A 26,438-nucleotide genomic window follows, 5' to 3' on the forward strand; every position below is an offset into this window, starting at 1 on the left:
ATCCATCCATCCTTCTCCTCATCCATCATCCTTCCCCTCATCCATCTTTCCCCTCATCCATCATCCAGCTACCCTTCCACCCATACATCCAGCTATTTACCATTTTCTCTCCATCCTTTCCCTCACTCGTCAATCCATCCATCCTCTCTCGTTATCCATTTATTCAATCTTTCATTCATCCATTCACCCTTTCACTAATACATCCAGCCATTCACCCAACCCTTCACTTACTTACTCGCCCACCTTTCCATATTAATTTTGAGCTGAGCCCTTTTGAGAAGAGGCCCATCAAGAACGTCACCCTTGCTGCAGGGGCCGTTCCAGGACTGGGACAGAAGCCACCCAGGGCGGAGACAGGATCCACCACAGGGGGGGGACAAGAGCCATCACAGGTGGGGGTGGACTGGAGCCACAACATGGGGGGACTGGAGCCATCACAGGCGGGGGAGGGGGTGGGGGGGTGGACTGGAGCCACCACATGGGGGGACAGGAGCCATCACTGAGGGGAGGGCAGGAGCCATCACAGGAGGGGGAACAGGATCCACCAGGGTGGGCACAGGGGTGGGCATGCAGTATTCTAGTATCATCTTGGGCTCCTCGCCCCCTCCTGCACAAGACAACGAGAAGACAGGCTCTCTGTCCAAAATGCCATCCCCCCACTGTGATGTACAGTATTTACAGGAGATACTCTAAGAGAACTGATTGAACTTGATTGTCCTCCATACTTTGTTAATCAGTGTGGGTGCGATTGTGCCATTTCTTAATTTTATTACATTATAGACTGCATGTTTGAAGAACCGAGGTTTGCTTACAATTTAGTGACAGTAATTACGCTCAGAACCACGTGCTGCCTCGGTGTAATCAGGGGTGTAATCTGGCCGAGTCTCGGATGTTTGGGGCCCTGGGTAGAAATGGAATGTGTGAGCCCCCCTCTAAATAGCAGAGACATGACACATTCAGGGCTGTTTGCATGTGAATGGTTGTCGCTGCTCCTGAAGTTGCAGCCCCTCCCTCTCAGTCACCTTGGAAGCACCTCTTAACAGGTCATCAAGGGCTGGAGGTGTGAGGGTTGCCCCCCCTCCCTCTCAGTCACCTTCGAAGCACCTCTTAACAGCCGGTCATCGAGGGCTGGAGGTGTGAGGGTTGCCACCCCGCTGTGCAATGTTGGCTGCAGTCTGATAAATTAGTTGTTTAACTATTATTTCGTATGCTGTGAAGCTAGCAGCTAACGTAAACACTCTCTTTACTCAAATGATTGTTATTTCTGATATTTATGATTCCCTCTTCTTCACTGCTTTATTTTGTCCGCGAGCAAGTGTCACTCATAGTCGTTGAAATGTCACACATAATTTCAGTGAAATTATCAAAATCCTGGTCACACTCACACATACTAATCTGAAACCTTGGCAGCTATGAGTCAGTCACGTCCACACTGCCACCAGGGCCTGGTGGTCACGTGACGTAGCGCTGGAGAAGCAAACAGCGCAGCGCTGCCTGCGTCTTTACTTTCAAGTTTCTCGGGGGGGCCAGGGCCGGGCAGAAATTAAAACTGACTGACTCACTCACCTCGGCGCCGGCGGCCTGCTGTCCAGTGTCTGTGACTGCTGTTGGTGGTGGGGTCGGTCAGTGTCGGGTCACGGACGGTGGCACAGGCACTGTGGCAGAGGGGGTTCGGGCTAGGCCTAGGCCGCGGCGCTAGTAGCCAGTCCACTGCCAGAAGCCAGCCATTAGAATAAAATTAATTTATGGGCCTGGGCCTGGCGGGACTCTCCAACTCCGTGCGCGACTGCAGACTCCTCTTGTCAGTCATGCGCAGGCCTGCCAATGCGCATGCGGGAAGGAGGAGAATTACACCAGCCGCACCTAGAGAGGCGCGCCGCGGCCCGCGCGCAGACGCGGCAGAGGAGGGGGCAGGCATAATTCTGCGCGCTGCGCACAGGCACCTCCCCCCTCATCCTCCGTTTATTGTTAGGTAACGGCCCGGTTTGCATGCACATACTGAGGCTTGCAGTTGCAGCGCTTGCTTGGGGGGGGGGGGGGTAGTGACAGTGTTCGTGCACGGTGCAGACAGTGACCTGCATGCATAGAGTGAGTCAGACACAGGATGATGTGCGAGTGCGGCCGTGAACAAAGTGAGTGTCGTGACGCACGCTGCCGGGGGCAAAATCGGCCCCCAGACACAAAACCGGCCCCCTTTTCGGAAACCGGCCCCCAAAACCCTCCAGCCGACCGGGGGATTGCCCGGTTCCCGGACTCACCAGTCCGGGCCTGCCTCCCACCCTCTTTTTTCGAGGCCTGGGAGGGCATGTCTGGCCCTGGTAGTAGCAGCATGTTGGCTGCCTGCAAGGGTCTGCGGCTGCTGTGAAGATCTTTGGCCCTTGCTTACAGTTAGCATTGGGGGCCCCAGGTGTGCAACTTGGAGTTGAATTGGACTACCGCTGGATGATCACCTCAGGGCGGGGGAGAGCATTGTGGAGCTCTGGTTACTGGGAATCGGACGGATGGTCTGAGCTGGGGCTTACTTGTACTGAGCTGTCGCTTGCAGAGTGTGGGTGGGCGATTCGGCCCCCCTCTCTGCGCCCCGCCCCGAGTCACTCGTCATCGTCATCGTCTGCATTTTGGAGATCCGCCACCTGGGCACAGGTGGCTGCTGGTCCCTGCTCCTCCCCGGAGCAGCCCTGGGTCCTGCCCTTGGATGTGCCGGCTTCCTGCTCACCTGTATTGTGAACACCTGATGGTGGAGGATGGGAAGGTGCCAATGCAGACCCCATCCCAGATGAAGATGGACCAATATACAGACCCACCGACAGCCGACCACGACCATGGAGAGGGATTGCCTTATCAGAGGCCTGAAACAGGGCAGCAGGGGACAACGGACTTGGACGTGATCCCTAAGTCCATACAGAACTCCAAGGGAAGCTGTGAAAGCTAAAGGGGATGACCTGCAAGTCGATCTTTCCACTAATGCGCCAAGACCTGCAACCATGGAGGTCAAGAACCACGTTTCTTCAGCTGAAGATGACATTTTGGCCCTTAAGAGCTAGATCACTGATAGAGAGGGCAGAGGATGCAGAAAACAGATCCCGGCATAATAATCTCTGGCTTGCTGTAATCCGTAAAGCAGAGGGGACTGGCCGTAGTGCTTGAGGGCTGGTTTAAAACATGGGTGCCTGAAAATAAACTGTCCCTCTTTTTTGTCATCGAATGAGCGCACCGCTCTCTAGTGCCAAGGCCGACCCCCTGCAGCCACCCTATGGCTCGTGACCCTGAGGCTGCTTAACTTTAAGGATCGGGATGTGATATTGCAGGAGGCCCGTGTCCATGTTGATCTGCAGTTTGATAACGGAAAGATTCTTTCATTTCCAGATTACACAAGGGCTGTGCAGCAGCAGCAGCACTCCTTCGTCAAAGCGAAGCAGAGGTTCCAAACCTCAGACCTGCACTATATACTGCTGTTTCCAGCCAACCTCAAGGTCTTCTTCCAGACACGTACTCTTTTCTTTGATACACCAGATCAGGCCTGGGAATTGGCAACTGAGAGTGAGCTTTTGCGACAACTTCCCCCCCCCCCCCCCCACCGACCGGAACCAGTCAGGGAGAACGAAGGAGTGTACTGGGTAACTTTCTCGTCAGCAAAGGCGGGGGGCGCTACCGCTGCCGAAGGAACCCGATCGAATGCAGGGTCAGTGGGAAAGGTTCGAACCCAGTTCGAGAGGAACTTATCATGGACCCTGCCTCACCAAGGGAGGTTGAGAACCTCTCAAACACTCCATTGGTTTTTCACTCTGTGGAGGAGGACTCAGAGGCATTATCTCAGTCCTCTGATCTGCCTAGAACTGGATGCTTTCCTTCTAGTTTCAGTGCCGGTTAGGCTACAGGGGTGCGTTAGGAATGTCTGCTGTGTCAGCGTCAAGACACCCCAGGGTATTTGTGAGCTTTAAGGGTTTCTTTAACATTTAACATTAACATGGGTGTGCTGGTTCCCCCCCTTCTGCTCGGGGCATGGCTCAAGTGGCTCGCGTTTGGTTTGGGGTGTATCTTCTGCTGGGTTACGAGCGCAAACTCCTTTTCTTGTGTATTTTGCTGTCAGGCATTGGATTCTGTTCCATGGGTGCCTGTGGGCCACTGAGGTTTATTACTTCCCCTAGCTAGAGGTTTTGGGATAATGCAGTTAGTGCAACAGATGCTTCCTGGGGCAAAGTGTGGGGAAGGGGGATGTTTGGGACAGGGTTATTTAGAGTGGCTTTTAAGCCTAGTTTATTTCTTTGCTTGCTTTGTTTTACAACTGTTTTTCCTTTCCTGGGTACAGGTGGCAACTAGGCAGGTAGCAATTGATAGTTTGAAGCAGCATGGTACAATGAGTCCTCACGGTTCCCTGTCCACGCCTGTCGGGTGGAGAATAGGCTTGGTTTCTTCAGCTATGTCATGGCCTATCCCAAGTTAACTGTACACTCCTGGAACGTGAATGGCCTCCTGGACCCCATCAAGCGTTCAACTGTGTAACGATATGGCAAACAACAAAAAAATCATGAGGGGGGGAGAAAGAAGAGATTGTGATCCATTCAGCTTCCTTATTCATATAACAAAAAATCAAGTAGGGAATAGATCACTTGACCTGAGTAAACTGGGTTTTCTTGGATTTCCTGAGGTTTACCTATAAAAAACCCTCATTTACGTACAGAGGTAGGGGTGGCGGTTTATCTTGATTCTCCATCTAACTCTTAAAAACGTGACAGCATCATCATGGAGTTAGTTTTTGTGCTTCCTCCACCCGGAGGTATACCCTTGGTTAGTACAGTAGTGATCAGTGATAGAGGGGTTCTCAATCAACCCTCGTAGTCTTCTCTTGCTGTAAAACATTTTTGTAAAAATGTTTGTCTTGTCAGTGTTTGCACGTGTGTATGTGTTCATTTGAGTACTATCAAGGTGGTATCCCTTATCCTTAATGTACTAAACATGGCCAACATTTTTACAAACATTTTTTACAGCAAGGGAAGACTACGAGGGTGGATTGAGTAGTTAGTTCTCTTATAATCACACATATTTCCCTACAAATTATACCTGAACCCTATAACAATGTGCAGGGCTAACAGAACATAGAGACATCTTTTGCTTTTTTGATCTACTAAAGGAATTTTGTCTTAAAATGAAGAATTGCCATTTTTTATTTTCTTACCTGTTTCTTTACACACAGACAGCACCAGCATTTAGAGAATGTACAACTGACATCCGCTTTCTTTGTATGTTTGTCTTGTTTCCTCCTTTATAATTACAGGTACTACCAGACCTTACCAAAATTAGGTTAACAAACCTGATCTTACATAGACCCTGACAACTACAGGGTCAAATCCACGGAGACATACACGGCCTCCACCACAATCTTTTTCTCACTCTAGGTCCTGAAGAAAGCCCACTTGACCCGCTTGGGCAAATAAGAGGGCTGAAACATGTCGACCTTTTATGGACATACTAGGTGCGGGAGACTCCTAATAAATCTCCCTACGCACAAGCTCATTTTTTTGACTCAAACCCAGATTTATTAAAAAAAAATAATTCTGGCTGAAAGTGTTTTTTAACCTTTATATTTTCCTTTATTTGATTCACTGCGCCAGAACCCCTCTATCACTGATCACTACTGTACTAACCGAGGGTACACCTCTGGGTGGAGGAAGCTTAAAAACTAACCCCATGATGATGCTGTCACGTTTTTAAGAGTTTTATCGGTAAACCTCACGAAATCCAAGAAAACCCAGGTTACTCAGGACAAGTGATTTACGATATGGCAAACGCCACAGGCCAGCAGTCGTTCTCCTACAGGAGACCCATTGATTAGGTACAAACTGCCCATTTCAGGGCCGGTTCGGTGGTAACAGGGTGTATCACTCAGGTTTTACACATGGCTCTAGAGGGGTCGCTATATTGCTCCAAACATCCTTACCCTTAGCGGTTACCATGTGCCATATAGACACTCAGGGCTTTTACGTGGGTGTTAAGGACCGATTGGAAGCGAGGCACTATAATTTCGTATCCTGCTATGTCCCACCACCCCTGCTAAGGCTGTCCCTGCAGTCGCTGAAAGCCTTCATCCTGACTCTCCCTCTGGGCGTTACGGTGATCGGTGAGAGTTAACGCACTTCCAGACCCGGTCCTGGATGCCTCCTCCGCCCCATACCTTGCCAGGCATTCCTAAGTGGCTCGCTTATCCTCATGGGCTGAATCCTGGGCCTCTGCAATGCCTGGCGCTCCTGGTACCCCACCCAGCGGCTACACTCATCAATCTGCTGCATATGATGCTGAATCTCGCATAGATTTGATGTGGTTACCAGCAGCTGACCTATCAGTTCAATTGATGTGCATTCTTCTGCGAGGTATATCAGATCATGCTCTCAGAACTATCCTAATAGCATTTTCCGCAAATGGTTTCTCTTAGTGACCGCTAAACTTACTAACTTTGTTAGCTGGGGGTTGGTACAAGGTGACATTTCACTCATTGCTTAAATCTCCTTTCGATGGCAGTCTGGGTTTATCAGATCTATATCTATTCTATCTTGCAGCATATATGGTGCCTGCCAATCAACCAATGGTTCACTGGTGTTGGGATGATCCAGCGTATCGGTTGGTAATACACTTACTGGGTATGGACGGTCTGCTCGATCTCCTCTATGGGGCATGCCTGTCGGATATGTTGCCGTCCTGCACGCGGTTATATTTCGTCTGTTGGAGGGCGGCCCTCTGCCTCAAAGATTGGGGCTGGAGTTTGACCGGGATGACCCCTCTATGACGCGGAACATTGGCTTATTCAGCTCTCAGGGTTGAAAGGCTTTCTGCCATGGGATCGCACTGAAATCTCTTATCTAGGAGATGGCTACAAAGGGAGTATATTATGTCCTTTCAGGAATTAAAAGCCAACTACTCAATGTCGAATTCGCAATTCTTTTGATACCTCCAACTGTGCCATGCCTTGTCCGCCCACGAGCTCCCAGGTGAATCCCTACGAGTATAAATCTGTAGAGGCCAAAATCTACTTGGAGCGGTTAGGTATAGGGGCCACCTCGATGATCCATCGTTCCTTAGTAATCCATGCCCCGGATGGTCTTGAGAAGTTCAGGCAGAGATGGATGCCCTGGTTGGGTGCCCTGGATGATTATGACTGGAGGGAGGCTTGCATGGCACCTAGGGAGCTGGCGATTGCAGCAGAAAAGCTGTTCCCAGCAGCATTTACATTTTTGGTGACAAACTAAGCTTGTTTTTGTTCTCAGGAGTCAGATCTGTCCCTGTTAAGTCTTTTTAGACCTGAAAGTGGAATTTAAAAATACGAAACACAGAAGATGTGGAAAAACCTTTGAATAGAACAGTTGTTTCAGCTTCTCTACAGTGAGGATCAACATTTCCTGAAGTCAACTTTTACACTGCTACATACATTGCTAGAATGTTAAGGGTTGGTTGTTCTAGAACATAAATATGTGCTATCAATTTAATCTAATTTCAACTGAAAGGACTAATCATTAATCAATACATATTTTTGATCTTACAAGACTGAGGCAAAACAATAACACATACACTGTCATGTGGAGGTTTTGGACACTGTAGGCTGGAGCTACTCTCCACTAATGTGGTTGTCCATGGAATGCCAACAGTCCATCTTCTCAGAGTGCTGCACCCTCACCTTGAATCTGCAGTGTTTGGTTCCATTCCACAACATCTGTGGTTTTCAGGATCTTACGTAGACCTTCTATGTCTCTTGTGAACATATAGTAGCTGTTCGTATAATGATCCAGATCGTCATACCGTTCCTGGAAAGGGAAAAGATGGATACACTCAGAGTGCTTTGATGGTTTTTAAAAAAAGTGGAAGAGAAGAGGGCAGATAGGGCTGCACCTAAGACACTGAAGGAAGGGATTCAAAACACTAAGGGCTTGGGATGTGGGAAAGCATAGGGGGTGTAGTGAAGAGGCAGGTTACAGTAATTTAGCTAGAAAAAACAAAACCCCTAGAATCAGTTTTATGAGTTAGTTGAACGTTTTTAAATATATCTTTGAAATCTGAGTGAAGTTGCAGGAAAATGAAACGAAGAGAGACAGGTTGGAAAGAGATGATGGTGGCTATTGACACAGCCCTATTTTGGAAATCTATAAACAAACATTCCTTAGGTTTTAGTGATGATCATGTCCTGGATTGTGAAATATATACGCTAAAGATTGGTTTGATACTTTTACTAATTTAGGGTGTTACTGCCATAAATGATACGGAAGAGGATCTATTTGTCTATTGTAAATCCATTACATTTTCCCTGAAGGAGATTGTGTATGCAGTAACCTTTACCCCACCAAACAAGGTCTTTGGCCAAGAGGGAGGCCCCGATGGACTCATAGTGAGTAATAAATAATTCCTGTTTATGATAGGGGTGGTGGACAGACATTTGTTTTTATTGATCAATATCCCAGCTTGTGGACCCCATTAAGTTAGAGGGTAGAGTACTTTGTTAGCAACTACAAAATTGGGCATCTAGTAAGGGCATTTTTTCTTTGATCTGCTACAGCTTTCGAGGTGGTTTGGGAATTGAATGCCTGAATGTGTATCTTTTGTAGAAAAATAAAACTTGGGCACAGCCATTTAAGAGGTTTAACTTTGGTATTCATGTGTTTCTTGATGGTATTTGTGTGAACAGAGCAACGGTCCCTTATAAGGTTTTCACAGTGCTTAGCTCTCTAGGATTGGCCTCGCTACCCTGCCTCACTGCCGCGGGCAGTGACACAGTCTGCAGCACCTATTTCTGGATACCGTGCACGCCGCATCTCAGTGTGGTGGGCCGCAATTTCTTTTCTGGGCGCAGGGATCCACCCTGCAGCATTTCTCTTTTCTTCTGGGACACGCCGCCAGTGTAGGTGGCAGCCTGCCTGCGGCCATACCACCCTGAAAACAACTGATCTCGTCTGATCTCAGAAGTTTAGTGCCTAGGAATACCAGGTACTGTAGACTTACCTGAATCTTTAAGAGACCTTACATGAGTTGCCTGCAGTCTTAGTTTAGGGGCCCTTTTTTAGTGTTTCTTCCTCTGTCTGGTTTCCAGAAAGCCATGGGTACCGTTTTTTCTTCACCATTCCAAGATGGAGTTTTTTCTAACCTTTCTCCTTTTTCTTCCCAAGCCTAGATGGTGGTTCTTCTTTTCCTGTTGCGTCACTTCCTGTCCTTCGGTAATTTAAGGGGCTGAAATTCTCATATTTCTTGTGTTAAAACACTCTTTGCTCCCGTTGGTGTTTCTTCGCTCCTGTTGGTGTCTCTTCGCTCCTGTTGATATCGATTCGCTTCTGTTGGTGACACTTTTCTCCAGTTTGGTATACGTTCCTGTGGGTTCCTTCTTCCACAATTCTCCTCTCCTTCCCAGGTCTGTTGTCGCCTTGCTGACTATCCACCTTGACGTGTCCTATTGCCTGGATTCTGGAGTAACCACTTCCATCAGAGGTTTTTCCCCTCAGGTTTTTTACTCTCTGGGAATCCTTCGGGCAGGCACTGTCTGCCCTGATGTTGAATTGTCAGCAGCATCGTGGCTACCAGAAAGGGTCGTCCCTACCTTGGACAGACCAGAACCCACTAGACCCGGAACCGGGAAACATCCTCACATCTAAAGGTTAGAAGAAAGAGTTCCAAACCTGACAGATTGCAACTCCCAAAACCCCGTTTTGTAAACATAAATGCTACCTCTGCAGCACTAAAGGGTCCATAGGGGCGGCACAAGCAATGGTGCAGACCATTCAACAACAGGCGCAGGATCTCCAACAGTTGTGAGAGGAGAATCTGGCATTACAACAAGCACTGGCAGCCAGCTCTTTTGATGTACCAATGGTCTTGGCCACCATTCCTCGTTATTCTGGCGATACGAATAAATTAAAGGAATTCTAGCATTCCTTGACGGTATTTTTTGCTTTCCTTCCAGTCCAGTTTTCGTTAGACAGAACCAAGGTTGTATATTTGATTACTGCATTATCTGGTCCGGCATTAGCATGGGTGACACCCTTGGTAGCCATCGAAAACCAATGTTTGTCCAACTACACGCTGTTTGTCGCTGCTTTCAGGCCGATTTTCAAAAGGCCTGGTTTGGAAACTTCAGCTGAAGAAGCCCTGTATGATCTTCAACAAGTGAACCCAGACGTCCTGCAGTACATAACCCGTTTCAGACAATTAGCCGCAGAAACCACCTGGGTGGAACGCACCCTAGTGACCCTCTTTCGTCGAGGACTTCATGAAGAAATTAAGGACGAACTGGTACATTTGCCTCAAGCAGTTATCATGACTGACCTGATGGATTTGGCTTTGTCTGAGGAACACCACCTAAATGAACGTCAGTTAGAGCAGCGCAAGGCTCGTGTTCAGCAACACAGGGGAACAACACGACCAAATACTCGCAGAACAGTTGTTCAGTGCCCGAAACGTTCCTTCTAACAGATGAAGAGACAATGCAGATAGGCCTGACTCGTGGACCATTATCCCAGACAAAGCGGGAATACTGAAGGCAACCAGGGTTCTGCTTCTATTGTGGTTCTCCTGGTCATATGATTCATAGTTGTCCCACTGCCTACAAAAACTGTCGGGAATCGCCGGTTCCTGCCTTCTGTAGGAAGGGCGAGGGTGGGATGGTCTAGCATACCTTCAATCTGTTCCTCAAAAGAAACATCAGATTCCCTATTTCTGTTGCCTATGCTAATAGGATTACCTAATGGTATGGAGGAAAAGTAATAGCCTTTTTGGATTGCAGAGCTAGCGGTATTTATTTGGATGTGTAATGGGCCACAGAGAAACAGATACCTCGAGTTCCTAAGGAAAGAGCTGGACAAGAACATACGGTAGATGGAACCCCGCTTGTTTCTGGCCCAGTTAGAGAAATTACACTGTCATTATCGCTGACTTTTGGAAGGCATCAAGAGCATCTGTACTTTGATCTTATTGCCTCTTCCAACCATATCATGAACTTAGTCATACCCCGGCTTGTTAGGCATAACCCTTATATTAATTGGGAAACCAGTTTGCCATCAGTTTTGTTATTCTTCCGATGAATACTGGTCACCTAAGGAGATGCCCATGATCAAAGAAGAAATGTGTAACACCATTAATCTCGTACAAAGGGTGCCTGGTCACTATCAGATGTATGCAGACATGTTTCAGAAACCTGAGCACATGATGTTACCACCTCATAGAGAATACGATTGTTCCATTCCTCTGGAACCTGGAGCCATAGTACCCTTTGGACGAGTATACTCCCTTACTGAACCAGAAAAAGAAGCACTTAAGCAATATCTCGATGAATATCTTCAAAGTGGTCAAATTACACGGTCTTCATCACCTGTAGGGGCACCTCTCTTCTTTGTACCTAAGAAGACTAAAGATTTTCGGAAATGCATAAACTTTAAAGGGATAATCAAAGTAACAATAACAGATCAGTACCCATTGTCTCTCCTCAAAGACATATTAGTCAGTCAGAGGGGCACAGTTGTTTACCAAGCTTGATCTTCGGGGAACCTATCATCTTCTTTGAGTCAAAGAAGTTGAATGTAAGACTGCATTCAGATCTTCCTTAGGCCACTTTGAATCTATGGTTATGTACTTCGGATTGACAAATGCTCCTCCTATCTTTCAAAGATTCATGGATAACGTTTTTACTTTACAAATCTCTTGAACCAGACTGTGGTGATCTATCTGGATGACATTCTGGTCTATTCTTCCAACCCCAGACTTCATCACACACATCATTCAGGTACTGGAAAGGTTACAAAAGAACATTTTATTTTGCAAACAAAAAAATGTGAATTTGATCAGCCCAAAGTAGAGTATTTGGGTTACTGGATATACAAGACTGGAAAGCCATGGATCCCCCCCAAAAAAAGGCCAATCTCGACTGGCAATCGCCAACGACCATTAAAGAGACTCAGTACTTCCTGGGCTTAAAAAATGTCTACTGTTAGTTCATTGTTAACTTTGTCCATAAAATAAGTTTCATTTCACAGACATTAAAGAAGGAAAATCTGCGACAAGGGTACAAATGGACAGACGCAGCAGAGAAGGCATTGCAGTCATGAAAGAGATCTTTCACTCAAGCCCCTATTTTACGTCATTCCGACACAACTTGTGCTGGGAACTTAAGCATGCAAAAAGAACAATTGATAGACAGAATTCAGAACAATGTCATATATTCACCCCACTACAGAGATCTGGGCCTAAATCCATAGTTTTTTTGGCTCCCCATTCCATTCCAGTTTGAACTTAGCCATATGCAAATCAGTCTTCACCCTGCGCCCAACGGGAACAGTTCAGCCCTTACTGCCAGGCCAGGTCCTCCCTGGATCGGAAACAGGCCTCCTAGGACCAGTTTCGGGGTTTCACCCCTCAGCAGCCAGGATAGCTTGACTGCAGTGGCATGGAGAACTCAGGACCTACGTCTGGGCGTATGGGAAACAACCTTTACATCACAGATTTTACAGCGCGATGCAATCACACCGCTGTCGTTACAACGATCTCGTTGTTACCACGCAGTGCCATTACTACGCAAGTCATTACATCAACCTGCAGTAGATGGCGCTCTAACATAAGGCATGGTATAGTTTACTATTATAACACCTTCCCTATTGTTAGGTAGGCTGGAGTTGGAATAGTAAATTATACATTTCTAATGCTACGGAGCCATCTACTGCACGTCGAGGTAATGACTTGCGTAGTAATGGTATTGCATGATAACAACGCGGTCGTTGTGCTTCATAGCATGTAATGCAAAAGTTTGAATTATTTTGGTTGAGAATGCTTCTGTTGGATCTTTTATAAAAACAACTGATTAATGCATGAATCTCTATGGGTGGGGTAGAGATGGAAAGAAGAGTATGAATGTTATAATACAAAATGCATACACACCAGACAGGCTGATGGTGTAATATATGTACAGACCATATGACTAAACATTTCACATATATTAGTGACCCCCATTAATCTAATGTCCTGGAATGCCTGGGGGTCAAACAACCTCAAAATGGTAAGAGACCTTTAGCGTATTCAAACAGGCGGTAAATATAGACTTCCTACAAGAAGTGCTCTCGCCATTTAATAATTAATTGACAGATGAGGCATTAATAGGTTCTTCGCATCCTAACCAGGAAGTGCTGATTTTGATTTTAAAATAAGTGGATTTTAAATGCAGTGAGGTCATGCAAGAAAAGGTGGGCAGGTACCTCACTGACTAAGGCACACTGCTAGATAATCCTACTACAGTGATTAAAATGTACGACTCAACACATCCTCCAAATACCTTTAATGAATTCCTGGGTATTTGCTGCTGCCATGAGGTGTGAAATACCTTGAGGGGATGGCATTGTAATCTGGTGCTCTTGATCTGTACATGGTCACACCACTCAAACCGAGGTACAGCCACAGCTACAAAAGTGCTTAAATATGTCATGGAAATGATGGAGCTGGAGGACATATAGAGAGCAACATAAAGGGAAGAAAAAGAGCTCTCATTCTACTCCATAGTGCATGGGTCACTCTCCAAAACAGATTTTTTTTTAGCACTGATCACACTGTAATGAGTTTCAGAAATGCAACACCAGCCCACACACATTTCAGACTACTCTTCAGTCACTCCTTCAGCTGTTCTGCAGCTCAACTAACCCTAGAGGTTCCCATCCGAGGCTCTCACAGACCCTGTGTTTAAGTAAAAGATAGCCTATGCAAATTAAAGACCTTTCTGATTTGAAACTTGGATTCTTCAAATAGTATTCTACTCTATGGGAGGCAGTTAAGGTATTTATAAGGGGAGTTAGGATGTCTAAGCAAGCTAGGGTTTTGAAACTCACATGGGGAGAGCTGCAGAGGCTAGAAATCAAGCTTGCAGATCAAAAACAAACTTGCCACTGACATACAGAACAACACTGACATAACTTAACCTAAACCTAGCTGAATTTAGAGAGGTGGCTGATCATCAAGTCACTTGCCTAAGTGAAAATGGCTCTGCGAGGAAATACTGGGAAGGAAAGTGTCCCAAAAAAAGGCTCTCCTGATTCATGAGATCAAACCATCTATAATACAGTAGTCACTAAAGTGGCATAGCGATACTACAAATGAAGATATTCTCCATGTACAGTATTGTGAGCAACTATACTCTGCACAGATGCCAGCAGACTACCTAGAGCTCACACATTACTTATTTGAATTTACTAAGGCATGGGTGGCGCGCATTGTGTTTGCTTTGTTCAGCCTAAGTTGGCAGGGTATGCCCAGACGAGGGTCCCTTTCTCACGTTGCCACTTGATTCAAGCTAGCCTGGCTAATGAGGGCCGATAGCCCGAAACCGGTCCCAGGATGCTTGTTTCCGGTCCAGGGAAGACATGGCTTGGCAGTTCGGGCTGGACTGTCCCCATGAGTCACCGGGTCAAGACTGATTTGCATATAGCTGTGTCTGAACTGGGGTGGCGAAGTGAGCTAAAGGACGATGATAGATTCAATCCAGATATGGGACTGGGGGTGAGTCCCTGAAAAGTTTCCGCGATCCGTCCATCATCTAGTGTTTGCTTTGGCGGCGCATAGAGGCAGGCTCTGGCTGCACCACTCCTTGTAGAGAAAATGCAGATAGCTATTGATGACCTGGCCACAAGTCAAGGTCCAAGATCAGAGGGGCTCTCTGCTGTGTCCACAAATCATATGAAGAGATGCTCAGCCCACACATACAGTCCACGTATGAGGAGGCGGTGGAGCAGGGTAAGCTGCTTATGAACACACAGAAGGCAATAATAATAGTTATTAAAAGCCCATAAGGATAGTCAGCAATGTCATTCATACTGGCTGCTGTTAAATGTACACATAAAATACTTCCATGAATTATAGTTCGTCACTTAACATGTATGATGTGAGCACAGATTCTTCTTGATCACGCAGAATTTGTGCCAGGTACATTGACTTTGCATGACATTTGCAGTAATGCATCAAAAACGTGAAGTACCCACAAAAGCGATCTTCTTGGATGCAAAGAAGGCATTTGGTTTGCTTGAATGGCAATTTTCGAGAACAGTGCTGTGTAGGGCTGGGCCCACTGAAATCTCCGCTTGATCTAGTGGGCCGATTATACTCTGCTCCAGTGGCTCATGTCAGAATAAACAGTTGAATATTCTGTCCCTTTGCTATTAACAGGTGCACCAGACAGATGTCCCCTCTCACCTTTGCTTTTCTCTGCTGCTGTGATGCTCCAGCGTGAGAGATTATCTCTCCCACATGGGATTAGCTATTACCAACAGGTGGTTAATATCAATATTTGCAGAAGATATTCTGCTCTTTATTAGGCAACCAAAGGTTAATCTACAACTGGTGATTACAGAGCTCATGAGGTATGGTCTGTACTCACGGATAAAAATAAACTGGAGCTATTCTTGTTAATAGCATGCACAACACCACTGGACTTTAGAGTATACACTCGGCTGGAGAACAAATTACATTGATTTTGTTAGTATTAAAATACACAGGCCTCAGGAAATAGTTCCCAGGGATAACTATGGATCCACACTCAATTAGCTTAATAATAATATATAATAATAATAGCGCCGGGAAACCTCCGGGTAGCTGCGCGCTTAATAAGTGTAATAATAAATAAATAAAATAAGGTAGACAGATGTGCGCAGCTATTTCTCTAATCAAAATAGTAAATTCTGCCAAAAACGTTATATCAGTGTACGAAAATCCCATTGCATTCTCAGCGGTCATATTTTTTAACACTCTTCATGCTACCGTGACTAAGCTGATGCGGGCTGGCAAACAAGTTAGACTGAAATAGAACATTCTGACCTTGCTTTATGTAAATGGCGGATTCTCTACGCCTGATCTGGAGCATTAATGTTGGGAAGCCCAGGCAAACTTTGCAATGTACTGTTTTTTCCCACCACCCATTATGCCACATAGTATTGCTGAAACTGGCTTAGACGGATTCTCTGAGAACTGCCTTGTTCAAATGTATTCTTCTTCCAAGGGATCACACTGATGCAATCGCCTTGACCAACAAGGAATGATATATTCTGGCTTAACACTGCAGGCACACGCAGGCATACTCGCCTGCAGGTCCACTATTGGACAGCCCAGCAATCCACCTGATAACTAAAGGCATGGTGAGAAAGAAATGACAAGTCATGACCTGACTTGTATGGGTCACATGTACCAATATAAAAAAATCGTAACTTAAGTACAATCCAAGGAAAAAGGCTCCAATAACGTGCTTGACGTATTTATCTACTTCAGCCCCTGTCACACCGTTAGTGCTCAGCAAATAATACAGCTAGAGACATGTAGGGGGTAGGTTGCTAAACTGTCAAAAATGGCGAACAGTGTTGATTCACTATATTGTACTGTGAATGGGACGGGGAGGCGGGGTTCTGGGTGATTTGGGACCCTGTTTGCTGCTGAATATATATTGTCATGATCCATTCTATCATCATGCTGACCTGTGATACTGTATGTAACTGTTGATGTAAAATGCCAATAAAAACCTACCCACAAAACAAAATGGCGAACAGTGCTATCATGGACAAAAGAGCCCCCGGCTATTCACCATTGGGAGGTAGATTTGGTGGACCAATGGTTGAAGGATCAATGGGTGTATTACTGTCCCCAACAGCCTCCTGATGCAAGAAGTGTAGACACAAATTACTTCACTTTAAGATAAAGGCTATTCTTGCACCATCCCTGTTGCACAAATTAGACGCTAATGTGGTTCAAGCTATTTGGACCATTGATCTTGGAGGTTATAGATTATGATATAGAAGCTGTATCCCTGGTGGAGCTACTGGGAAAAGTAGCACACGTTCCAAAGCCACTTAGATGGATATCTCTGATTCACCCGTTATTAGCTAATCAAGAAGTGAGGCTAACCTGGTATAAGGGCCCTGCTCCAATGACTGAAAATGACTGCAAGATATAACATGGTGCACCTGATTGCTTAAACGGACTCCACATTACCATCTTAAATGGCAAGACAAAAGGATATATGGGGGCCTTTTAAATGGTATCTACTTCGACATGGGGATTCTATGTCTTCTGGTGGGGATAAAGGGAATACCTCCAGTTTCCTTCTATTTCCAGATTATCACAGAGCTATAAAACTGCACAGTATAAGACTGGTTTTACTGTTTGTATTTTCTGTGTACTGTATATGGTGTTATGATGAGGATCTGCTTATGGGATGAACCGTACATCATCATCCATATATGGGACTCTTTATATTATGGGACCTGTCATACCTGTTGTGGTGTATCACTACAATATGTAAGATGCATATAAGACTGAGTTGCATTATTCAAATCAACAGAAAATGCTAGCCTCACCAACTTCCCCTACCAGTCAGTGTCTCCCGGAACTCAGGGCCACATGCATCATTGTAGGATTTTGCGATTCCTAAATTGCGAAAATTAAGGAATCGCAATTTAGGAATTGCAAAATCCTATGCATCAAGAAATTTAACAAGTTTTAGCGATTCCTTAATTTTCTGTATTTGCGATTCCTTAATTGCGAATCGCAATTAAGGAATCGCATTACATTGATTCCTATGGGCCTAGAGGCCCATAGGAATCAATGGCAAGGCATTCTCATTTTGCGAATTCGCAATTAAGGAATCGCAAAATGAGAATGCAATTTCAAGGGTGCAGGGGGGGTCCAAAGGACCCCCCTGCACTCCTGAATTGTCACGTAAGTACATTTTACTCACACACATGTCCCAAGGGCGTGTTTGTGTAAAATAGAAGTTTAAAAAATTCACTTTTGTGCATTTTTAAAACTTTTCGCAAATTACCATGAAGGTTGACTTCATGGTAATTTTCCCCTTCCTAATTGCGAATTCACAATTTAAAAAAAATCATGCATAGCATTTAAGAAATCGCAAAATTAGCGATTTCTTAAATGCTATAGCAATTTAAGAAATCGCTAAAAATTGCGATTTCTTAAATAGCGAAAAAAAAAAAATGATGCATCACAAAAATGGTTTTTGCATTCGCAAACGGCCGATTTTTGCGATTCGCACCGTTTGCGAATGCAAAAACCAATGATGCATGTGCCCCTAGGTCCTTAATCCACTACTATTCTGATTCTACACCATCTCCATCATGGCCATAATTTCCTCTCTTTGGCTTCTTTCACCATCTTTATACGATTGACACACACATGCTCTTTGTCTTTCCTACCTTCTCTCCACCTCCAGTCCCAGACCTCTAACTACTCCTCAGCTATTCATCATTGGATAGCTCTCTGGTCTCATGCAGAGCTCAAAAACCGAGCACCTTTGCCACCTTATCCGCACACATTCCTTCCCCCAGTTCTACCCCCCCACATCTCACTTTCTCCCTCTCTATTAGTAAACTTTATGTACATTTCAATGGTTCAATGCATAAGGAATTGGTATCAGAAGCCAATGTCTTCTTTCATTTCATATAGTCAGAACACTAATGAATTCATGAGTATTTAGTAGCTTGGATCACTTCAACATTTTTCTTGTGGGTCTACCTTAAAATGTAAAGTCAAGGTTCTTATATGTGCTTCTAAAATTGTATGCAAACTCCCTAGACATACACTTAGCACACATTTAACACACATAGCCAAAAACTGACCCTTTTTTTAGGATGTTCAGATTAGGAGTTATGCCCTAGGCATATCCAGAGTACTTTCCTGACAGCCTGGTTACACCCCCCCCAGGAATCTATGCTCCACCTTCTGCACAATCCAAGTTCCAGTCTCTCTACCTTCTAGGTCCCATCTACCAGACGCCACTGTATCTTCCAATGCAAGCTTGCGCCTCACTTAGTTAGTTTAATGCTACATGAAATAAGGTGGCCTTAATGATAACATGTGAGCCTTCACATCATTAGGAATTAACCCCTCCCATGCTGGTAACGAACCCCAGCCGTCACGCCCCGCGGTAGGCGTGTGCGGATGACGGCTGGGGTTCGTCACGGCCCCGCCCTGTTCTTTTGTTTACCGCAAAGCGGAAAAATCGCGGCCGCAGCGAAGGGGTTAAAACGTTACAAATGGTGTTTGCGTTGAAAAGTAAATGTTTGATTGGTGCATATATCTATGACAGACAAAAGACTCAGACATGGTAAAATCCATTGTTTTTTTGCTCACTATGCCATCCCATTTTGGACCCAGTCATATGCAAATCAGTCTTGACCCTGATCCCTATGGGAAGAGTCCAGCCCGAACTGGTGGCATGGTGAGCAAAACAAAAGATGGATTTAACTCAGATCTGTGACTGGGGGTGAATGTTTGACAATGTTCAGCATTCCGTCCATCATCTTTTTGTGTTGTGATATTTAACAGCATAACAGATGGTTTCCATGTTAAACTGTTCTGTATTAAGTAATCCTCTTTTTTCTATCTCTCCTTCCTTCTTTCTTTCTCTTTCTTTCCTTCTTTGCATCCTTTTTTCTTTCTCTGTCATTTTTCCATTTTTCTTTTCTTACATTCTTGTCTCATTCCTTCTCTCGCTCTTTTTTATGCACTTGCTTTCATTCTTTCCTTCCCTCCCGTCTTTCTTTCCTTTTCACTTTCTTTAGCTTTCCTTCCTTTCTGTTCACTTTCCTTCTTTCTATCTTTCCTTCTCTCTTTCTTTTCTCTCTTTCCTTCTTTCTTCCCTGCCTGCCTTGTTTCTTACTCTCTTTCAATGACAGACTGATTTAATTTTTCAAGTCTGTGTTAGCCAGGACCTTTTGATTTTACTAAAATAGTGTGTATAACATAGCTACTTACAGGGTTTTAAACCAGACTTTATCCATCAGTTGTTTTTGGTGTCATTCACATTTTTCTTCCACCCACTCCAGCATGCTCTAAGTTGCAAGGTATCAGCCCACTTCAGGTATTGGCTTACTTCACAGTGAGTTACGTCATGCCACCCTATTACAAGTAACATATCCACACAGTGTTTCCCTCCAGTTGCAGGAAGTACTATGGCAATGTGCGGATTTTATTGAGACTAAAAAAACTTTTTGCATGGAGCAAATTATGTTTTTTTTTTTTTAGCTTGATGAGGGCCCAGCATATTTCCAAATGATGTTTTTCAAAAACCACAGCAAAACAATAATTGGCAGAAGGCTGGGGGCCAACTCCAGACCTATTGACTTTGCCAAGGTTTGTCTCAAGAGCAAACCGTCTAATTGGTAGAATATAATAAAGTGGTGTTCAGAATTCACTAGGCAATAGCGGATGCGATGCAGTGAATGATGCGATCACATTCCGAGATGAGCGATCCTCTCCTAAGAGGCGACATATTGGTTTGTATCTTGGATGTATGCATACGATTTTAAAACTACATGCTGCAAGAAATGCCTCTGAGTTCCGTTTCCTCGCTTCAATTCCTTATGTTAGGAGTCCAGTCTCCCTTTACAGACACCATTATCCCTTCATCCCTCCCTTGATTCAATTCCTTATGTTATGAGAGGTATCACCTCAAATCCAGGACAACCAATGTTGCTTGCAGACACATTTTATGTCATCTTTACAACTAACCACCTTCTCCGATTTACTCCATAGCGGAAAGTAACTTAGAACCAAAAATGTCCGTTAAGTCCCATTCCTGCACAATTCTTTAGTGAATAAAAAAGTACAAGATGTGGAGCACGTGGCTGCTCTTCAAATTTCCACAACAGAGGCCTCTTGAACTTCAGAAAGAGATGGGGTCTTCCCCCTTCTTGACCTGCCTTCATCCCCAAAATAAGCCATTGTCATTTTAGGCCAAAGCTGCAAGGGTTCATACCTATCTACTATGAGAGGATACTGATTTTGTACCATCCTTTTGATGATATGAAATTAAACACAAAACCAGTCCCTCTAAAAGCGGAAATTCTCTTTAGGAAGATTAGAAGAGCTATTCTCGGGGCGTGGCTTCCGCGCCATTGGGTGAAGACGGCTCTCCCGTGAGCTCCGACGAGCTACGGGCGTTTACACGGCGTTTTCACCTCTTCACCGCCGATGGCTACCTGATTTTGCACAATTTCTGCGGCGGAATGTGCGCTGCTTTATCCCATCGCGATTTAGGCGATTTTAATGCAGTTTTTCGCTTGTAACGCTCTTTGGAGATTTTCTTCATTCACAGGTCGTGGGCGGCCGCCGTTTTGTGCCGCCGAGCCCGCGATCATTCACCAGCCTGTCAGCCTCACCTAGACATCGGCGCAGACTACTCCAACATGCCTGTAATGTGCTGATTTTTGTTTTTTCTTCTTCTTCACAAGGTATGGCACAAGAATTGTTCTCTTGACAGCGTTTTTCACTGACTTTTCCCCTCAGTGTATTCCTCTTTGGGGTTATGGCGGCCATTTTAAATGCTACGAGGGAAACGCGCAATTATCTGCGCACTTTGTGACACTGTCTGCCCTACACATCAGCATGCTTTCCACCATGTCTTTCCTGTGTTTTCTACCTACCTCCATGGCAAATCTGCTGATTTAAAGCTTTTTTTTCCGTCTGGAGTTGGTATATTACAACCTAATGTGAACTCTGGGCATTAGACCAAGGTGTGTGCTGCAGCTGTCATTTTTCTACTCCTCTTAAGCTGTGTGACCTTCGACTTTTTGCTTCCGGGAATCTCTCTTCGTGTCATTTGGGATTTCCTCGTTATTCTCTCCAGTGGTACCACGATTTTGCCATCCTGCCGCGTCATCCAGTGGCTGCAATGTCTCATGACGCAAGTACTGTCAAATCAACCCTCACTGGCACAAAACCAAAGAGACCCAAAAATGACCCCCCCCTCTCCTATTCACACCTCTCCTAACCCCATTTTGGATTCCATACTGTAGGAGGTGTGGGGGTGTTCTACAGCCTTTTATGTCTGCCACTAATGAGAAGCTCAAGCAGATTGAGGAGAGATGGGTCATTATGGAAGGTAAAGTCCTAAACCTTGAACAACGAGTCAGTGATATACAAGATGCTTCTTCTAAAATCCCCCAACTGGAAAAAGAGATTCACATGCTAAAGCTCCACACTGAGGACCTTGAAAATCGTAATTGACGTAACAACCTACGCTTATATGGTGTTCCGGAGAATATTGAGGGGTCTGATATGGTGTTGTTTGTTCAAAAGTTCCTGCATGAGCTTCTGGACCTTCAACCTGCGTCCCATCCTCTTAATATCCAACGAGCTCACCGCCTAGGGCGCCTCACCCAATATGCTTCTAATCCTCGTGGCATCATTGTTTTATTTCTCGAATTTACTGAACTAATGACTGTGCTCAAAGCTGCCAGACTTAAGCGTCGCCTTGTTTGGTCGGGTCATAATATTTTTGTGTCACAAGATCTCTCCAACGCAACTAATGCCCGACGGAAAGAATTTTTGAATCTTCGTCCTCAAATGCGACAGCTAAATATCAAATATGGTATCCTGCATCCTTGCCTATGTAAGATCACGCACAATGGTCATACTCGCTCCTTCGATGATCCTGAGAAACTCCGTGCTTATCTACAAACTGTTTCCTCATCTGAGATGGACACTAATGTTTGATTTTTTCTCGCAGTCATGACTCTGTTGTGATTACTGTTTGCTCTGCTTCTGTCAAGGTTCAGCTCATGTATCCTCCTCTTTCTTGCTTGATTCATCTTCTGTAGGCCTGTTTTTGTGTGGCCTCCTGGTTGCTCAGTCTCCGCTGTGGTTATTTGCTTGTTTCGCCCTTTCCCTTGAGGTTGTGTGGATTCTTCCTTTTTCTGCCCGTTCTCGCTCTTCTGTTGCTCATGGGGTCCCGTGCCCTCTCTGGCGTTTTCCATGTCCCCGATGTTTTGGCTATTCTCTTCCTTTCAGACCTGGCTTTTCTGCCTTGATCTGTCTTCTTGTCTTCCTCTTGTTCTTCTTTTCTTTTTTCTTTCTTTCCTTCCTTTCTTTCTCTCTCTTTTTCTACGATCTTCCTCCGTTCTGGGCTTTCTCCTACATCTTTCTCCCTGGACAGTCTCTGTGCTTTATCCTATGGCCTAATTGGTTCTTGTTGTCTCGCACAGTGAGTTTGGTCTTATTATATTTGTGTAATTTATATCTATAGGTACTTTATTTTGGTGTAACATGTTTCTTTGTTTTGCACCCTCTTGTAGATGTTTTTCCTGCAGTGTATCCACCCCACGTGTACTGCCCCATCCTTACCTTACATCATGTGTAATTTTGTGACGTGGAATGTTCGAGGTCTTGGTCATCCTGTCAAGCGTCAGAAGGTATTGTCTCATTTGTTCAAAATTAATTCTCAAGTAGTTTTTCTCCAAGAGACTCATTGTACGGATGTTGAATCTTCTAAGTTAAAACGTCATTGGGTGGGTCAAGTAGTATTTTCTCCTGCGGTTAACAAGAAAGGTGGTGTTGCGATTTTGTTCCATAAAGGGCTGTCAGTTCAAATTTTATCATCTCAAAATGATGACGAAGGACGCTGGGTAATGGCAAAGGTTGTGATTCAACATAAAACTTTAATCCTATTGAACATTTATGGTCCTGTTAGGCCAGTTCCCAAATTTTGGAACGATATCAAAATCCTTCTTTCTACTATGGACTGCCCAAATATTGTAATTGCTGGTGACTTTAATCAATGGTTGGACCCATTTGCAGACAGGCTTTCTTCTCACAAATTTCAACCTGATAAAACTCATAAAAGTTTCCAATCTGCCATTACCTCGCGTCTTCTTTATGATGTATGGAAAACATGTAATCCGGATACCCTTGAATATACCTTTTTTTCTAATGTTCATCATACCCGCTCAAGGATAGACTATATTATGGTTAGTAAGTCACTCCTTCCCTCACTCCAAAAGTCTGATATTGGTTCTATTTTCCTATCTGACCATGCCCCTGTCCATGCATCCATTGACCTTACCTTAACTTCCACCAAATTCAGTCGATGGAAATTCAATACATTTCTATTGTCTGACGCTACTTTTGTTAAGGAAGCTACGGTTTATATTAATGAGTTTTGTTCTCCTTAATGACCCCTCTGCCACCTCTATCCCAAATAATTGGGACGCTTTCAAAGCTGCTTTCCGAGCTTTTACTATTTCATATGTTACCAGAAAGAAGAAACTTAATAGACTCAAATATGATGACCAACTCAAGTCTATTAAATCTCTTGAACACAAAATCCAAAGATGCTCTTCAGAATCTAATCAAAGCTAAATCTGACTTAAATAAGATTGCTACAGTTGAAGCTTGTAACACCCTCTTGAAAATTAAATCCAAATACCATAGGGGCCAAAACAAAGCGGGTAAAATGCTGGCAAACTATCTTAAAATCAAATCTGAGCGTAAAACAATTGGTCCAATTCTTAATGACCACACTAATAAGTTGGTTTCCTCCGATGAGGATATTGCAGAAGTTTTTCATAATTATTATCACAATCTTTATACTGATGACACTCTTCCCTCGGATTCTAGCCTGACGTCTTTTTTTGAGGGTCTCCCATCTCCACCTTCCCTCCCTGATGAATTTGCCCAACTAGAAAAAGATATCTCCCTCCAGGAAATTCTACAGGCCATCTCTTCCCTTAAAAAATCTAAAGCCCCGGGGCCTGATGGATTACCTATTGAATTGTATTCTGCATTTCATACCATATTTGTGCCGCAATTATATCAACTTTTTAATTCATTTATTTCTTCTGCTAAAACCTCTGGATCCTTCCTGGAAGACCTCATTATCATAATTCCCAAACCAGACAAAGATCACTCCCAATGTAAAAATGTCTGCCCTATTTCCCTGATTAATTATGATTGTAAAATATTTGCTAAAATTCTTGCTTCTCGTCTGGAAGTCCTCATCCCCTTTTGATTAAAACTGATCAGGTGGGCTTTGTAAAAGGTAGGTTGGCCTCTGATAATGCACGTATGTTCGCTAATGTTGGGGGGCGTGGCTAGCAGGCCATCATGGCGGACGGAGTCTGCTAAGCTCCGGTGCCGCCGGGGGAATAAAGATCCTGTAGGCCACGTTGAGGGGCCGTTTTCGCCCGCTGACGAACGCATCCTGTAGATAAAGCTCCCCGCCTGCCTCGCTGAAAACCTTGGAGGTCTGGCGGCAAGGGCTACGGGACTGCGCCGTGCAGGGGCCTGAGGCCTAGCGCCACGCCACAAGCCGGGGCCTCGAGTACGGACTGCGCCCGGAGAGCTGGAGGAGAAGGACTGCGGTGCGGCACAGCATCCTGTGCCGGAAACAGGACCCCCACAACTGAGATCCTGCTTCTACACATGTGAGGGAGGGAGGCCCGTGAACTGCGGCTCCCGGTACCCGGAGAGGAAGAGGTGCCTGAGGCCGGCCCTGGACTGCGGACCAGGGCCCTGGACATAGGCGCAGGGGGCCGCCCGAACGCACCGCCGACGGCAACGGCCAGCTGGTGTTCCCCGCCTGCCCCGCTGAACACTTGTCGAGGTCCGGAGGTGAGGAGCCCGGATGACCGACGTGGGAGCCCCTGTGGCCTAGCGCCGCGGTGTGCGCCGGGGCCTCGGGTGTAGCTGTTGCCCAGAACATAGGAGGGGACAGGCTGCGGTGCGCAGAGACTCCTGAGCTCGGAGCCGGCTCCTGCTGCGGGGGCCCGACTGCACAGGCGTGGAGGGATAAAGCTGAGGAGGTGCACATCTCGGTGCCTGAGGAGGTGGGAGAGCCCGGGGCCTACTACCGCGTTGCGAGCCGGGGCCTCGAGCGCAGACTGGGCCCGAGACGCTGCGGGTGACACCCCCGCAACACAAATAATAGAACAGTCACCGGACAGGCCTCCTCTACCTGCCCGCCCGCCCAATAGTGACTGAGTGGACACGCAAACCGGAGGTCTGACAATATTGCTGCCGGCTTCTGACCGCCGGAGTGGACCTGTTGGGGGTCTCCCGATGGTGGGCAGTACTAGAGAAAGGCTCTGAGACCCTTTGTTGCCCAGAGTAGGTGGGAGACGATCCCCGGAGACGCACTGGGATCCTGAAAGCGAATACTCCCGGAAATAAGAGATACAGGCGTCCAGCAACGCGAGTACCAGAGGGACAGGTACGCAGCGGACGACTGTGACTCGCCCCACGTCGCGCCCCTGACACCAAACGGGCCTCCGGCGCTAACCATGGTACGGAAAGGGATGAAAGCTGCGGAGGGCAAGGATGGGTCACTCACGGGACCCACTCTGGATGCGGACCCAGGGGGCTCTACACCGCTGACACTGACCTCCACCCTTTCAGATGCCCAGCAAGGTGACAAACTAGATCTCATACTTAAAGAGATCAGGGAATCCAGGACTGTGATGGAGACACAGATGGGCACCCTCACCACTAACCTTTCCTTACTTAAAGCTGATCATGAGAAACTGGCGGATAAAGTCAAAGACCAGGGTCTGACGCTGACTGACCTTGCCCAGGCGGTGGCAGAACACACGGACTCCATCCAACTGATCCAACACCAGGTAAAATCCCTGATGGACCGCGTAGAGGCTGCAGAAGGGCGCAAT

General features: G+C 45.7%; 1 protein-coding gene across 1 annotated transcript in view; it reads right to left on the bottom strand.

Moving 5' to 3' along the window:
• LOC144818443 (glycine N-phenylacetyltransferase-like) overlaps positions 1-26,438 on the bottom strand; it is a 224,123-nt gene that overhangs the window by 92,454 nt on the left and 105,231 nt on the right. The window contains exon 4 of the mRNA XM_078675864.1: positions 7,667-7,793. Coding sequence (XP_078531990.1) covers positions 7,667-7,793 — 127 coding nt within the window. The remainder of the gene's footprint in view (positions 1-7,666; positions 7,794-26,438) is intronic.

This window comes from Lissotriton helveticus, chromosome 2_1, assembly GCF_964261635.1.
Source record: "Lissotriton helveticus chromosome 2_1, aLisHel1.1, whole genome shotgun sequence".
Taxonomy (NCBI): Eukaryota; Metazoa; Chordata; class Amphibia; order Caudata; family Salamandridae; genus Lissotriton; species Lissotriton helveticus.